The sequence below is a fragment of the Notolabrus celidotus genome, chromosome 11 (genome assembly GCF_009762535.1).
Source record: "Notolabrus celidotus isolate fNotCel1 chromosome 11, fNotCel1.pri, whole genome shotgun sequence".
Taxonomy (NCBI): domain Eukaryota; kingdom Metazoa; phylum Chordata; class Actinopteri; order Labriformes; family Labridae; genus Notolabrus; species Notolabrus celidotus.
Window position 1 is genome coordinate 30,756,958 of NC_048282.1, and position 15,177 is coordinate 30,772,134.

Consider the following 15,177-nt stretch of genomic DNA (forward strand, 5'->3'; position numbering starts at 1 on the left):
TTTCATGTCTTTAAAAGTACTTCTATACCTTTCTTTGTACAGATAGTATTTTTATTTTTATTTAGAATTTTTGGATTTGTGTTTAGGTTTATATATTTATTGTCCTTACTGTTTTGTTAAGTACCAGTGTTCCATTCACCACGTCAAATTCCTTGTGTGTGCGACCTCACTTGGCAATAAAGCTTTCTTTAATCTTGAATCTTGAACTCTACCACCCTTGCTTACATTTCCAATTGTCAGCGTCACACAAAACAATAATACAGTTATTCGAAGCCAATAATAATAATACATTTTATTTAAAAGCACCTTTCTTAACACTCCAGGCTACTTTACAGAGGGATTAAAACACAATGAAATAAAATAACATGATAAAATAAATAAAAACAACAGGCAAAATAACACAAACTTAAAAATGAAGCAGTGGAAATTAAACAATGTCCATGTTAGAGAGGATTTACTTTCCTTTATCTAGTTACCTTAATAGATAATGGGTAATGTTGATCATTCTCAAAATATGGACCCAGTTCTCAGTGGATTTTCTGTGTCATCTGCCTTCTCAGTTGCTGCAGCTGTTATGTAGATTTAATTCAGGTCATATGGTGAGCATTATGTCAGATGAAATGGCTGTAGTGTGAACGTCCTGAGTGTTGCTTCTTATTTTGCACCACCAAAGCACATAAACTAACCGACAAAGACATCCCTCTGTGAAGCTTTCGTTTCAGCCTTTGTTTGTTTTAAATATCGTAAAAAGAGTTAGAATCAGACGATTATTTACCCGCAAGATCAGCCTCAGAAACCCTCTCTCTCTCTCGTTCTCCTTCCTCTGTTTTATAAGAGCAGGCTGTAATTAAAAGCGTCTGTGTGGCCCTCCATATGGAATTCCTCATTGTTCGTAGCTGTGGAGAGAGTGTGAGGGGGAGAGAGGGAGAAGGGGGAGGTGTTTAACACTCCTTCGCTCTGTTTTGCTGCATGTACGACTTTATTACCACATCGGAAAAAGTTTCCCTTTAATGGGAGGGGCGCTTATTGAGATAAATCTTCGGGATGTTTCCCTGCAGCCAGACACGAAACAAAATAGAAGCCTGAGAATTTATTGATTTCATTAAACTACCAACGATTTAATGCCCTCTGCTCTGTCAGCAAACATAAACAAAGTCTGTCAATGTTTATTCATAACTTCATGACACAACTTCACCCATATTTATTTGTGTAAGGAGTCCTGACACCACTTAACCCCACTGTTGACCTTATTAGTAACCTCTTTTTCTTTTTGGCTCCTCAGGAACAGGAAAGAAGTCTACCTGGGTGATGACAACTCGCTGACCCTGACTTTCAACTACAGGAATGAGGGCGAGGGAGGTGCGTACGAGGCGGAGCTGTATGTGGTGCTGCCCCCTGAAGCTGACTACAGCGGTATTGCTCGCAATAATGAGGTGAGAAAGGCAAACCATGAGGAAACCTACAACTTTTAGCAACTTAGGCCATGATTAAAGTTTTTTTTCTTTTGCTGTGATGTAATGAGTCTATCCTCTTGTGTTTTTCAGAGCCTGACTCAGCTGACATGTACCTATGAGACAGAGAATCAGACCCGATACCTCAGCTGTGATTTGGGCAACCCGATGAAGCCCGGCACAGATGTAAGGACATCGTCTCAGCAGTTTTTCCTCTTTAAACTCGATGCTAAATAGTGAATAGTACACATGATTTCCTCCAAAGTGTGATAAAAGTTGTAAACCGTGGACACACCATCATGATTTCCTGCTCTTTGTAGGAAAAAGTCACATGTTATCCCCAGATGGAGTGTGAACAGCACAGGAAAAGTCAGAACGTGTCAGGAAATGTTGTGACAGGAAACACCGACTCCATCTGTGCCCTCAGCTCCCCTGCTGGGTAGAGTTCCCCTTTCTAATGAAGGAGTCACAGGCTGGCACGCTTTTAATAGGTCTGCAGAGGAAAACAGCCACCAACGTGTTAACTGGAAGAGATTAGCACTCTCTTTCTCAAATATTCTGCTCGCTCGATTTCTCGGAAGTCCTCAGACTATTGCATTATTAACTTCACACAGTCGAGAGGAAGCTCATGTCTGCTGGCAAAGAGTTCACAGACTGACACACCCAAGAACATAACATACCTGTTAAATGATGAGATGAGTAGATTAAGGAATGGAAAAGAAGGGAAAGCCTGTCTGAGAGATATTTACATTCAATCTTTAAAGCTCAGACCTCCTAGAGTTGAGATATCCTACCCCTTTTTGTCTTTATTATCTTTTTGTAAGTGATTAATCTGACTTATTGGATGTCGACTGTGCTCATAAGCTAGTCCGAGTTCTTATCCTCTCTCACTAGCGGCAGCTTTTACATTTTAGCTGCTTCTTGTAACAACCTCGGGGCAAATTTTGATATTAAGATATTGCTTTTTTTGTCCCATGCTGATCACATGCCTGATTACAATCTTCAAACTTATCTGTATGCGAGCACAGCTTACAATCCACTCTGGTTCTTTTTTTTTTTTAAGATATATTTTTGGGCGCTTTTTTTGGCCTTTATTGGATAGGACAGCTGAAGAGAGACAGGAAATGTGGGAGTAGAGAGCGGGGAGTTGAACTGGCAACCTCTGCTACGAGGACTATAGCCTCTAAACGTGGGACGCTTAGACCGCTAGGCTACCAGCGCCCCCACTCTGGTTCTTAACACCATCTCCATCCTGGCTTTTCAAGTCGCTTGTCTGACTCTAATCAAAGGCAAAATACAGAAAATAAACTCCATCTGAAAGTCTTGTATTGCTAACCTCCGGCTACACAGGAAGCCCTGAAAAGTTGGCCATCACTTCTTAAAGCTATATCTTCATCATACTGGAGCTGATAGAAGGTTTGGCCTGGGATTGATCTTCAAATGTGTTACGAAATGTTTCCTTCTTGGAGATTAGGTCATTTATTTATGCAAGAGATCGCCTCCCTACTCACTAATGTTCCACCAAAACAAGTCCCCCTGCCTGACACTGTTCCATCAGGGCAATATTGCGACACCCATGAGCTTCACCCCACCCAAGAGGATTGGGATTGGTTTAAAGAAATGGAGACAGCTCACCAAGTTTTTTCCCTTCGTCTTGAATTATTACGAGTTCAGCCAGACTTTTCCCCATGGAGATAAATCTGGCTTTTGCACGGATAGGTAGTAATGGAAAACATTTTGTGATCTGCCCTCCTTTACTTAAAGATGATGATGATGATTAATGTGTTGGATGTTTCTCTTTGCAGCTGTGGGCAGGTCTGCGCTTCACTGTGCCTCGGCTGAAGGACACACACAAAACTGTTCAGTTTGAGCTGCAGATTCGCAGGTACACCTCGATGTCAACATAGAACAATGATAACAGTGGATAGAGTCTTTTGTTCCTGAGATATCTACAACTCTGGCATGATGTCAGTGTCAGCAAATCAGATCATTTTCTTCTCCTTTTTGTTCTCACAGTAAAAACGAGAATAATTCCCACAGTGAGGTCGTCCCCCACAAACTGGAGGTGGTTGTTCAGGCTGAAGTCATTCTTCAAGGGTGAGTTGAGTGTCGAGATCTCCTCATTTGAACTTCTGTAATTACATTAAGCCTCTTTTTTCTCACAACCCTTTCTTCTCTTTTTAAAGTGTGTCTCGGCCAGATAAGGTTTTCTTCCCGCCGGCCAACTGGAAGGTGACCAAAAACCAAGAGGTGGAGCAGGACATTGGGCCTGCGGTGGAACACATCTATGAGGTAATCAGCTGTGTAGACTCGATGTGGCTCAGCCTATTGGGTATTGAAAAGCAGAAAGAAAGCTGACTTCCTAAGGCAGTGATGAAGGAAAGCTTAAGAAAACATTCTTCAGATTTGACAGGGTGATTAATTCACACAGTGTGCAGGTCCACTTTTTCTTGGGTGAGATTGAACAGTGCTCTAAAAATACTGTGAGAAACATGTAATTGGTTTTGAACATTTACTGTCTTTAAAGATGGATAACAGGTCTCATCTTCCTACCGTTGTGTACCATCCTGTGATGGGTGCTGACATCTTGTGCTTGTGGCATCATTTTGAGCTTGAGTCTGTGCAGTACTCACTGGCTGGAAGAGTTGTAGTGTTGTTGCCCCGCCCCCTCGTCATAACCAAAACACATATTAAAGTTAACAATGAAATGATTACAATCACTCAGGTTAGCACATACGATAGCAAAACAGAATCTTGTGTCAGTTTGAAGAAGACTCTCCCAGTTCTGGAAAGTTTGATAACTCTTGTGGTAGAGTTCATCACTAGTTCTAACTTTTATTCTGCAGTGCACACACTGTGCCAAAACAGCTGTCAGTCATGATGTCAAACTATAGACTGTATAAATAATGGACGTAGTAGTGCTGTTTTGAAGCCAATCGTCGGCGGGAGCCATACTGGAAATGTTGAACTCAACATAACTGCTGTCAAGCGAGTGTGACGTAAAGAGGCGGGCTTTGAGCCTCCTCGCCAACAGCTACAGTGTTCCTGCCTGTCAATCAAGTCAGCTGTGCCTCTTATAATGGAAAACTTGTAATCTTGATATCTTTGAAATTTCCACGTTATAAAAAAATTCACCCCCCGTACAGTGTGTGCCGATCAAGAAATGAGATATCCAGACTACACTCATTTTTTGTACCAGGCTGTAAACATGTTTATTTCTACTGTAAAGATTGGCTATTTTGAATTTGTGTGTATGTGGTTTCTGGTACTTCCAGAGCCAGCCTCAAGCTGACACTGCAGTTTTTAACACTTTGGCTTCAATTCTCACGGCCACTTGTGTCATACCCCTTTTTTATAGCATCCAACAACAAATTTAAGCTAAACTTTTCTAAAGAGATGAACACTTGGATATAAATCAGCATTGAGAAAAATCCTTGCATTTTGATTTCAAACTTTGATCCATATCCCATCTATAAACATGGAGGGCCATACTTTTTGGCTTCACTCTTGGGGACCTGTCATGGTGTCCATCCTTTTATACAGTCAATGGTTTGTAAACAGACCGAAATTAGTACTGATGCCTGTTAAAAGCCCATGAAAGCAAACAAGACCATTTGGATTGATGTTGATTAACTTTCTCCAGACTGTCATGAGTTTTGTACATTTTATTTGGAAGAGATCCACAGTTAGTGTAAACAGTTTTGCATGTCCAGGATTGGATTACCAAAGAGTTATGATCTTCTTTGACCAAAAGTGCTGCCAATAAAATTGAAGTCCACCACATAAGCATGAGGTGACCCATTTTTAGAAGAAAATATGTTAAATATTTCAGTTTCAGCATGGGAAAAAATGTGATGAACCTTCAAGCTATAAGTAAAACATGAAAAAATCAAGCTGCTTCAAAGTTGTCTCATAATTCACAGACTTAAGTTTCATTTCCTTTTTTCCAGCTTGTGAACAACGGGCCCAGTCGGATCAGCCACACCCACCTTGAACTCCGCTGCCCCTTCAGTGTGCCGGATCACACTCTCCTGTACCCTCTGGAGTTCTCCACAGAAGGCCCCATCAACTGCACTGCCGACAAATACATGAACCACCTCCACCTCAAAGTAAGCCGCATAAAAACGCATACCTTTTAGGGTTCACGTGAGGACAAACGGAATGGCGAACATCTCCCACTGATTCCCAGTCAGATGTGTGATTTAACAGTTGGGTCTCTGCTGGTTGTCCACACCCTCCTTCCTCCTTCCCAGCTTCTCTGCCACACCCAGGACACTTGCCCCACCAGTGCTTTGAAGTTCCAACTCTTCCCTTTGCTCTGCACAGCTTGATGAACCACCTCAGACAGCAGCAGCAGCACACACACTCATAGCAAGATGTAGCTCTGGGATTTTGTGGGGGAGCATTTTATGTTGCTGTTTGTGTTTACGTCGGATATTTGACAGATGTTTTAAGGGGTTGATGGTGCTCATCCATCTTAGCAATGAGCTAATGTTTTTTTTCCCCTGGTGAATTGCTAAGTACTGTGTGTTTCCACGGGAATCCATGAGGAATAGAGCTCACATGCCTCTGATTAATGAGGAAAAGCCTCAAGGTCATTCTAACATTAGCTTTCGTATTGACAGAAAGGGTGGTGTGCTCTTCTGCCTGCTGAGGTCACTGTCTCTGTTGTGCTAATGGGTGGTGTGTGTGTGTCTCTGCTCTCTCCTCCATCAGCTCCAGCGCACTTCAACAGAACCTCCGATCCTGGCATTAAAAGCACACGAGCACCGAATCGAGAGGAGGGACGTCAACAGGAATCAGCTGGCTGATTTGACTAACCTGGTAAGATGCTTCAAGGGAGATTTTAATGTTCAAGAAACAAAACAGCTGCCTCACAAAACTTAATGATCCAGATGATCTCTCAGGAAAATCCCAAGTTCACTCGCAAGTTGTCACTGGAATCTCTGTGCCTTTTTTGCACACAGAGCAATACAGAAGCAACAGATGGGAAGGCTATAACTTTTATAGCCTCGTAGTGACCAACCTATGAGGAGTCGAATTATGCAGAGAGGTCTCCTTCTCTCAAAAACAAATAATTCCCATGATAAAGACAGGAAAACACTGAATAATGAAGATTCAAGTAAAACATCGGGTTTTCTTTAATGCTCTTTGGTAGGCACAGGATGTCAGGAGGGACTGCGAGCTGAGCTGCTTGCTATATGTTTTAAGGTTAAGATTTCTTTAATCAGATTTTTCCCGGTATGGGGCGCCGTTTGTAAAGTTGTGCACACCGAAAATAACAGAAACATTTCTCCACAAAACGTCTTTGAAAGTATCACAACACGTTTTCAGTAGGAGTCAGTACTGAAAGACTATGATTGGGATATCTGTGTCACTTTATGGTGCTTTAAATTTGGTACTTCTGCTAGGTAGCAGTTTGAATTTCTATTGGCCGCCGTTAGTAACAAAATAAAAGCTTCATAAAGCGATACAGATGTCCTAACCATAGTCAGTCAGTACTGACTCCTACGGGTTACTAGCTGGACTGCCTGTCGTAAATGTTTTAAAGGCAGTTTTGGATGCCAGTGGCGGCAGTTTGAATTTGCATATCAGCTAAATATTTAGAATCGTGGAGCAACATTTAAAATTTGTATTTAACATTTAGATTTATATTTAACATTTAGATTTATATTTAACATTTAGATTTGTATTTAACATTTAGATTTGTATTTACATTTAGATTTGTATTTCACATTTAGATTTATATTTAACATTTAGATTTGTATTTAACATTTAGATTTATATTTAACATTTAGATTTATATTTAACATTTAGATTTATATTTAACATTTAGATTTGTATTTAACATTTAGATTTGTATGTCACATTTAGATTTAGATTTAGTATTTAGATTAAACGTTGAACATTTTGATTAACCAAATATATATATATATATATATTTTAAGATATGGTTATTTTTACTCCTTTAATTTTAATTGCTAATAGCTTTTTAATAATTGATATTTTATAGGCTCTTGTTTGCTTTACATTTTTTTGCACTGTCTACTTTGCTACTGTCAAACTTGAATTTCCCCATTGTAGGATGAGTAAAGGACTATCTTATCTTATCTTATCTTATCTTATCTTAAACGTTGAACATTTAGATTTATATATAATATTTAGATTTATATTTAACATTTAGATTTATATATTAACATTTGGATTTAACAGTGATTTAAACCTAATATATTTTTCACAACAAAATTAAATGTGAAGAAGATCACAAATATTCCTCTAAATGTGATAAAAAAAGTGACTTTTTAAAATTCACTCTACATTTTTAGGATGTTTTTGAGCTAAATGTGGAGAATTGTGGCTGCTTTTTCAGTGTGCATAACTTTACAAACGGCGCCCCCCCTCACATCTGTAAAGACATTGTCCACTCATGAGCAATTGGACCAGGCGTTAAAACCAACCTTCATTAAAGCAGCTTCATGTATAAAACAATGTCTTACTGATGTCCTTTGTTGAAGCTTCAGGGGCTGTGAGCTGAGCTGCTCCGGATTTTCTGTTTTTGTGTTTTTAGTGCAGAAACTTTCCTCAGGAGCTGTTTAAAGCGGTCATGAGTACATTTACGCTTCAGGGTTCTTGGTCAAAATGAAGTCCCCTGGTATCCCCCTAAAGGTCTTTGTCAGGGTCTTTGGGTGTGGTGCTGCAGTGCTAATCCCTGTGTTGGGCAATCAAAACATGCAGATGACTTTTCACAAGTCAGCAGACTCATTTGCAGAATAACCTCAGGCCTTAAGAAAAACAGGGGGCTGGGGGAATCTTTTAAATGCAGCTTTTTTTCCAAGTGTCACAAAGTTCTTTATCCAGTTACATAATTAACTTAAGAACAACTGTTATAGGACTTAAGGAATAGTGAAACCTTTGTATCAAACTGCAAGTTTAAACACCACTAGGCCAAAAGGTCAAGTCATGTCAGGTCTAATGTAATAGGTGACTTTAAAGTGAGTGAATGAGGAGCTTGAGTTAACTGTTCTGGGTAAATGTTGTTATGTAGTTCAAACCATTTATTCGTCACTTCCCCGGCAGAGCAGCTCAGAACTTCGTGTTGGGTTTAAACGATAACCGTTGCTGTGTCGTCTTAAGTGAAGTGTGCAGGCCTGGATCTATTTTGGAGACACTGGCCCTGATCTTCTACGAGGCTCTTGGGATTGCTTAATTAGGTTATGATGTTGTTAAAAGGGAGGGGTCAGAGGGCACAGACTTGTCCCCTTGTGGTGATTAACATTAAAGAGCCTTCAGTAGTGGTGGAGGGTGGAGAGGCTGTGAGAACAGAGGACAACACAGAGACTTCTTGTCGATGATGCACTGCTTACTTCACAGACCACTCTGTAATTTTCATCTCTGGCTGTTGTGAGGGCCGGGGCCCACACGCACACTGGCCCCATTGATCCCGTCAGCTGCAGGTAGCTCCTCACTCTGCCTCTGTCTGTGGATACCTGCGTCAGCCAAAGAGCCCTTTGTCTGCAGGCCTGTTAGTCCTAACCGTGCTCGTTCATCAAGCATGTCGAGCGACACGTTACCATGAAGGACTCCACTCTTCTATTTTCCCTGCGTCTGCACTTCTGTTTTCTGAGAGGACAGTCATCTCTGTTCAAAGTGTCTCTTGATGAAAGCCAATAGAGTTTAGCAACGCTGGGATGAAGCTGTCAGCAGAGGTCAGAGTGTGAGACTTTCAAATGACCTGCTGTCTTTGAAGAGCTGAACTGTGCATCAAGAGCAAAGGGCTTGCCTTTATGTACTAACAATCAAAACACATTTCATAAATATGAAGATGCTCCTTGTGTTCTCGTGTTTAAGTGATGTAGAAATACAAGTTAGGTTCTAATTGGATTCCCTATCTCAAAGAGTTTGTACAACAAAACATACTGGTTACCGGTTGGTGCATCATTAACCACTGCTTCATTGATTTGTACTGTTGCATCAAGAAATACTTTGGAGTTTCAAGGTTGAGACACATTTTTTAAGATTCATTTTCTCTTTGTATGGCTTTATTAAGAGGATAGGACAGCAGATAGTCAGAAACAGGGAGAAGAGGGTCGGGGAAGAGCTTGAACCCGGGCTGCTTGCTTTGAGGACAACAGCCTCTGGGCATGAGGTCATTGGGGAAATATCAAAGTGTAAGGTCTTTAAATGTTCATCAATCACTGCTAATATTTAGAGGCACATAATGAGGGAATATGAAAAACACTAGCCATCATTTTTCTTAACAATATAGCAAACCAAAAGTTGTCTTAAGTTGTAATAATAATAATTCATAGGATTTATATAGCGCTTTTCTGAATACTCAAAGTTGCTTTATATAGAATAAAATTAAAAATAAAACAGGCAAATAAATCAAAACAGATGGCTTTTGTGAAGATGTAGAGCTGGGTATCATCAGCATAGCAGAGAAATTAAAGTCCATGGTGGCTTATGATGTGACCGAGGAGGGAGCATATTAAGGATGAACATGAGGGGACCCAGCACCGAGCCTTGGGAGACACCATGTGTGACGGGGGTGGTATGGGACTTGCTGTTATTGATGGAGATGTATTGAAGTCTGTCGGAGAGATAGGAGCTGAACCAGGAGAGTGCTGAACCAGTTATTCCAATTCTACTAACTAATCTCTAAAGAGTATTCAAACACAACATTTACCATGAATGAAGCCATTCATTTCTACTGAAAGTTCACTTTATAAATAGTGTCACATAAGTTGGACCATGTATTTCATTAAGAATCAATCACATGTGTACCATTAGTTTCTCTGTTGTTTTAGAAATGTGTCTCACATCTGGAGCAGTTATTTTGCATTTTTTGCTTGATACTTAAATACCAAAAATGACAGCAGATAAATTTACTTGATTAAATTATGTTTCACTCTTCATTCAGACACAGTTTCAAAGAGTCAGCGTCTGCAGGTCCAATGTGTATAGCTGCTGCATATGAAGGCTAGAATGGTATTTTTTAAGCTGTGGGAACATCCTCCATGCCACCAAAGCTCCACCTCTTGACCACATAATCCCACCAGGGAGAATGTGGGTCTGAGGCATCTTTGGCACTGGTCCATTTTCAAGTCATTTCCAGAGACCTTAGCAGCCCCGGTGCCCAAGGGCATCGAGGGAGTCCACCAGGAGGAAGTGGACTGATACGCTTTCTGTCTGTCTGAATAACCCTCATTAAGTCTGTTGAAGACTGAGCCTGAAGGAATGAGGCGGGTTCTCTCCTCTCCTCCTGAGTCTGCCCTACATGGTGTAATAAGTACACTAATGCGATCCCGCAGGAAACCCGACGGAACCTCTGAGTCTGGTTGGTGGTCTAGCTGCAGCACCGGCTCTGAAACACAGACTCTTCATATGTTATAATGTTAAAAGGACAAAGCTGCATTATGGGGATCTAATTAAGACAGAGTAGTCTCCAGTCTTGAGAAAAGTGGATCAGTTTCAGTGGTGGGTCGATGATGTGGAGAGTGGCGCATGCTGCATTTTTACAGTCTCATGACATTCCTTCAATCTAATTTGAAGCAGGCGTGGAATACAGATCATAACATTGGCCTCTTTGTTAAATGTATTCAACATGGAGCATTAACTGGGCTGTTTTTTTTTGCCCTCCAAACATCTGTTCTACCTGTTTTCACTGAGGCCTGCTTGACTTTTACCTCCATTTAACCCTGCAGGTTAACTTTTATGGGGGAAAACATCTCAGTCTGTGCATCACAATGACTCAAATGTAGCATATCTGGCATCCAACTCTAACATTGACTCTTCTCTTATACCTGTCTCCTTGCAGTCCTGTTCTAATGCGGAGTGCTGGACGATCCAGTGCAAAGTGGGTCTGCTGGAGAAGGGGACTACAGCTATCCTGAAAGTTCGATCCCGCGTCTGGGCTGAGACCTTCATCGAGGTTTGCTGGAGATGACTCTTGCCTGACAAACTCACTCAACTTGTACTGTACATGAGAAAGGAAAGACAGAGGCAGAAGCAGTCCACCATAGATGACTCTCTCCCTACATGTCGCTGTGTATTTTCTCAGGTCAGACCTTGGCAGGAATTAGAAGGACATTTGTTCCCTTCAGACCTCGAAACAAAAACATCAAGAGTTAAAACCTTAAATGTGACTCTGGCTCACAGAGCGGCAGCAGTCTGTCCCACATATTTGTGTTGACTAGGCACCAACACTGGTTCTGGATCAGTTTGTGACGCTGCCAGAATGAGCAGTCTCACATATTTGCCTCAACAAATGTGACAACAGTTGCTGAGTGCAGCTTGTAGAGATTGCAGACTGCATATTCTACACGTTGACAATTTTCATCCTCACACATGTCATGTTGTATCCACACACTGACTGTTTACACGCCCTGCATGCTGTTTCACATGACATATGTGTGAATGCATTAGAGATTAACAGCCTTCTGGAGTGTAACGAATTTTCTTGAGAAAGGAATGCAGAGATTTTCCAAAGAGGAGGGACGTGGTCTCTGTCGCCACCTAGTGTTTTGCTTGTGAACTGCATGGATTTTTAAAACGTGTCTTGTCTCCTTCAGAGATCCTACAAGCAGTATGTGCTGGAGTGCCTGGCCAGATACAGTGTGAAGACGATGCCGTACGCCATCCTACCTAAACATGTTCCAAGTGGACACAAAAAGGTAATTTGATCTCTTCTTTAAAGAGAGATTTACACCTCTGTATAAATGACTTCATACAGAGGTGTTGCATTAGTGTTAGTTGTTAAGTTAATACAACAAACTGTGGTTTTGTCCTCAGGTGGTGACTCCAATCGTGTGGAACAAGCCGGATCTGGAGAACTCGGTTCCTCTATGGATCATCATATTGGCCATTTTGGCTGGTTTGCTGCTCCTGGCTCTACTAATATATGTATTATACAAGGTCAGTGCTTTCACATGGCATTACTTCACATACTATAACCTTAAAGTTGGATGAGCTTGAATTTCTGATTAGGCCTGCTGTGATTACTCCTAATTTTGCCTTTCTTAAAATCTGTCTTGCAGTTCGGTTTCTTCAAGCGATCCGTACCGTACGGCACGGCCATGGAGAAAGCACAACTCAAACCACAGGCTGCCTCCGAGGCCTAGATCTGCTAACAGAACCACAGTACCTGGCCATATGATTGCAATGGAGAGACTCGATGGATCATGAAGAGTGTTATCAGGAAGCAGTTAAGCGAAAAGAGAGACCACTGGAACTCCACTGTGCTGCACTAGAGGAAGACAAAAATCCAAAGATCTCCAAATGAATGTTTCCTTTTCTTCTTTTTTTAATTTATGTGTGTTGGCAGGTTGGGATTGTTACCAAATACAACTTTTTCTCAATGCCTGAAGGCTAAAAAGAGACTGAACAAGAAGATAGTGACTGCAGAAGAGGTGCAGGCGACCATCAGATGCCTGTTGGGTTTCCTTTTGCTGATTCTTGTTACGGAGAGATCTGTGTGTTACGCCTTTAACTGCTTTATTTTGGTGCTAATGACCTGATGTGTTCACATGTAGCTTGTGGCAGCCAGGAGCTGTGATTTCCGCTGCCTGCTGAGGCCTGAAATGATTTGTCTGACGTCTCCTGAACACACGGTTGTATTGACAGAAGTCTGTAAACAGGTTTCAGATGGAAATGCTAACCATAGCCATAGCAGAGGCAAGACTACCTGCCTAGATTTTAAATCAAATAATGACTCAAATTTCATCCATTTGTTTAAACTTAGACAATCCCTGACCTGTGGGAGGTGTTCCCTTGATTCATGCCTGACGCTCTCTGGGATGGGCTAACCCAGCATCCTGCAACCCAGAGCGGGATAAGCAGGTTCAAAAAAACACATGGATGAACTGTTATAAAGATGATCTCTCTGCCTCAGGTTGATGGACAGCGCTGGGTTGTTTTTGCACTCAAAGGAAATCTACTGATATAAATCCAAAGACACCTGAGACTGACTGACTGACCTTCCTTTGAGTTCTTATTTTGACTCCTACTGATGAATTTGTTGGAACGTTTCTGTCCTTTTCTTGCTCATGTTCAGAGTTACCAATGCAAGCGTAGTCGACTGGGATGGGACTGGAACCACCGACCACAGACCTGTGGAACCTCACATTAGGCTCGAAGCAGTGTGGTGCTTCTGCAAAAAAAAAAAAGTGGTGCTCTCTTAAAGAACATTTTGCTGTTCTCACTCCTGATGCATTTGTTTTTTGGGCTTATGCAACAAGGAAGCAACGTGCAAGCGAATTACATTTAAGAGAAACCAGAGTTAAAGGCTTCGGCTTCCTGAACCAAACACAGGACAATCATGGACTTTGTAGCCTTGACAGAGAGCTTTTTTTTTTGAGTGTGAAGGATCCATTTTGAGCTCACAGAATGTGTGACTGTGAGACACTGAAGCCGCCCATGTTTAAAAAAAGAAGAGGCTGAAATCATCCCACTACCAAAAGGCTACAGGGACTGAACGTTGAAATGCTTAGTGTCTTCATGTACATAGATTTAATGTGCCTTACATGTAAATATTGTAAGTGTGTGGGCTGGGGTTGTGTGTGTGATGCGTGTATAAAGTGTGACTACATGCATTTGTGTGAATGGTATATTTATGAATGTTTGTTTTGTGTGAGTTGGTTATCAGCTTTCCCACTGCGTAGTCCTGTTTCTCCCTATCTCCTCTAAGCTTGAGATCATTGGGGTTAAGCCATTCTTCTATGCTATCAGCCATTGTAGCATTAAAAAGCATAACATTCAAAATTCAGGTTGAGAAGTTTTACACCCTCAGTGGAAACAATCATACGGCTGCCGTCCAGACATAACGTCCATCAGGATGTCTTGTACCTCTATCAAAGGGATGACAACTAGGCACTGGGAAACAGATGTTGTTTGGAAGTGCAATATTTATATTCACTCTATTTTACAGTGCTTTCTTTTTGTTTTATTTTGTGATCAACCAGAACTTTTATTTTTTGTGTCTAAGTTTGTGATGAGCACAAACTAAATCCTGTGTGAGGCTTCTCACTTTCACTTGCTTTTTCCACTCAGTGTGATTTTTCTTCCACTTCAGTTGTACTCACCACTTCATTGCAGGACCACTTTTTCTAATCGCACCACCGGCTGACAAAAAACAGAAACAGAAAAAAACAGCAGAACCTATCTGAGTTGAACTCTGGTATGTTGAAATAGTTGGATAATTTATGTGCTCTGCTGCTGCTGCACCTGTCCAAACACCAACATGATACTAACCATGTGTTTTACATTCGTTTGCCACATCACACTCTTTTTCCTTTTGGAGAGTGATTTACTATTTGTGAAACGGTCCACAAAATCCCCATTTGGTGTTTCATTTAAAACATTAACTTCGCATTTGTCTTTTATTTTTTCAACTGAACATGTCAGCCCATTATTTATAACGACAGGGGATCATTTCACTACTTCCTCCGTGTTACATCAGGAGAAGGCACTGGTTTTTATTTCCTTTTTTTTGTACATGGTTAAGCCCATTTCCACTCTCCAGGACTTCCATTAAAGAAGTTGTACATATTTATGACAAGGAGAGTATTTTTTGAATTTAAAGGATTTGTTGTGAATTTTTCTCACCCCATATTGGGGGGAACATTTCTGTCAGGGGTGGGGAGGGGGACTTTGGAGGTCAATTTTTTACCTGTTATTGTTTGTATTTTAAATAAAGTATTTCCCTTTTTACAAAGTCTTGTTGTTTTCA

The 15,177-nt window shown here is 41.0% G+C and overlaps 1 protein-coding gene across 1 annotated transcript in view; it reads left to right on the forward strand.

Annotated features, from left to right (window-relative positions):
- Window positions 1-15,158, forward strand: part of itga5 (integrin, alpha 5 (fibronectin receptor, alpha polypeptide)) — a 47,648-nt gene extending 32,490 nt beyond the window's left edge. Inside the window, exons 20-30 of the mRNA XM_034695529.1 lie at window positions 1,283-1,433; window positions 1,545-1,637; window positions 3,257-3,336; window positions 3,468-3,548; window positions 3,638-3,743; window positions 5,402-5,560; window positions 6,168-6,275; window positions 11,269-11,382; window positions 12,023-12,124; window positions 12,243-12,365; window positions 12,488-15,158. Coding sequence (XP_034551420.1) covers window positions 1,283-1,433; window positions 1,545-1,637; window positions 3,257-3,336; window positions 3,468-3,548; window positions 3,638-3,743; window positions 5,402-5,560; window positions 6,168-6,275; window positions 11,269-11,382; window positions 12,023-12,124; window positions 12,243-12,365; window positions 12,488-12,571 — 1,201 coding nt within the window. The 3' untranslated portion in view covers window positions 12,572-15,158. The remainder of the gene's footprint in view (window positions 1-1,282; window positions 1,434-1,544; window positions 1,638-3,256; window positions 3,337-3,467; window positions 3,549-3,637; window positions 3,744-5,401; window positions 5,561-6,167; window positions 6,276-11,268; window positions 11,383-12,022; window positions 12,125-12,242; window positions 12,366-12,487) is intronic.
- The last annotated feature ends 19 nt before the right edge of the window (window positions 15,159-15,177 follow it).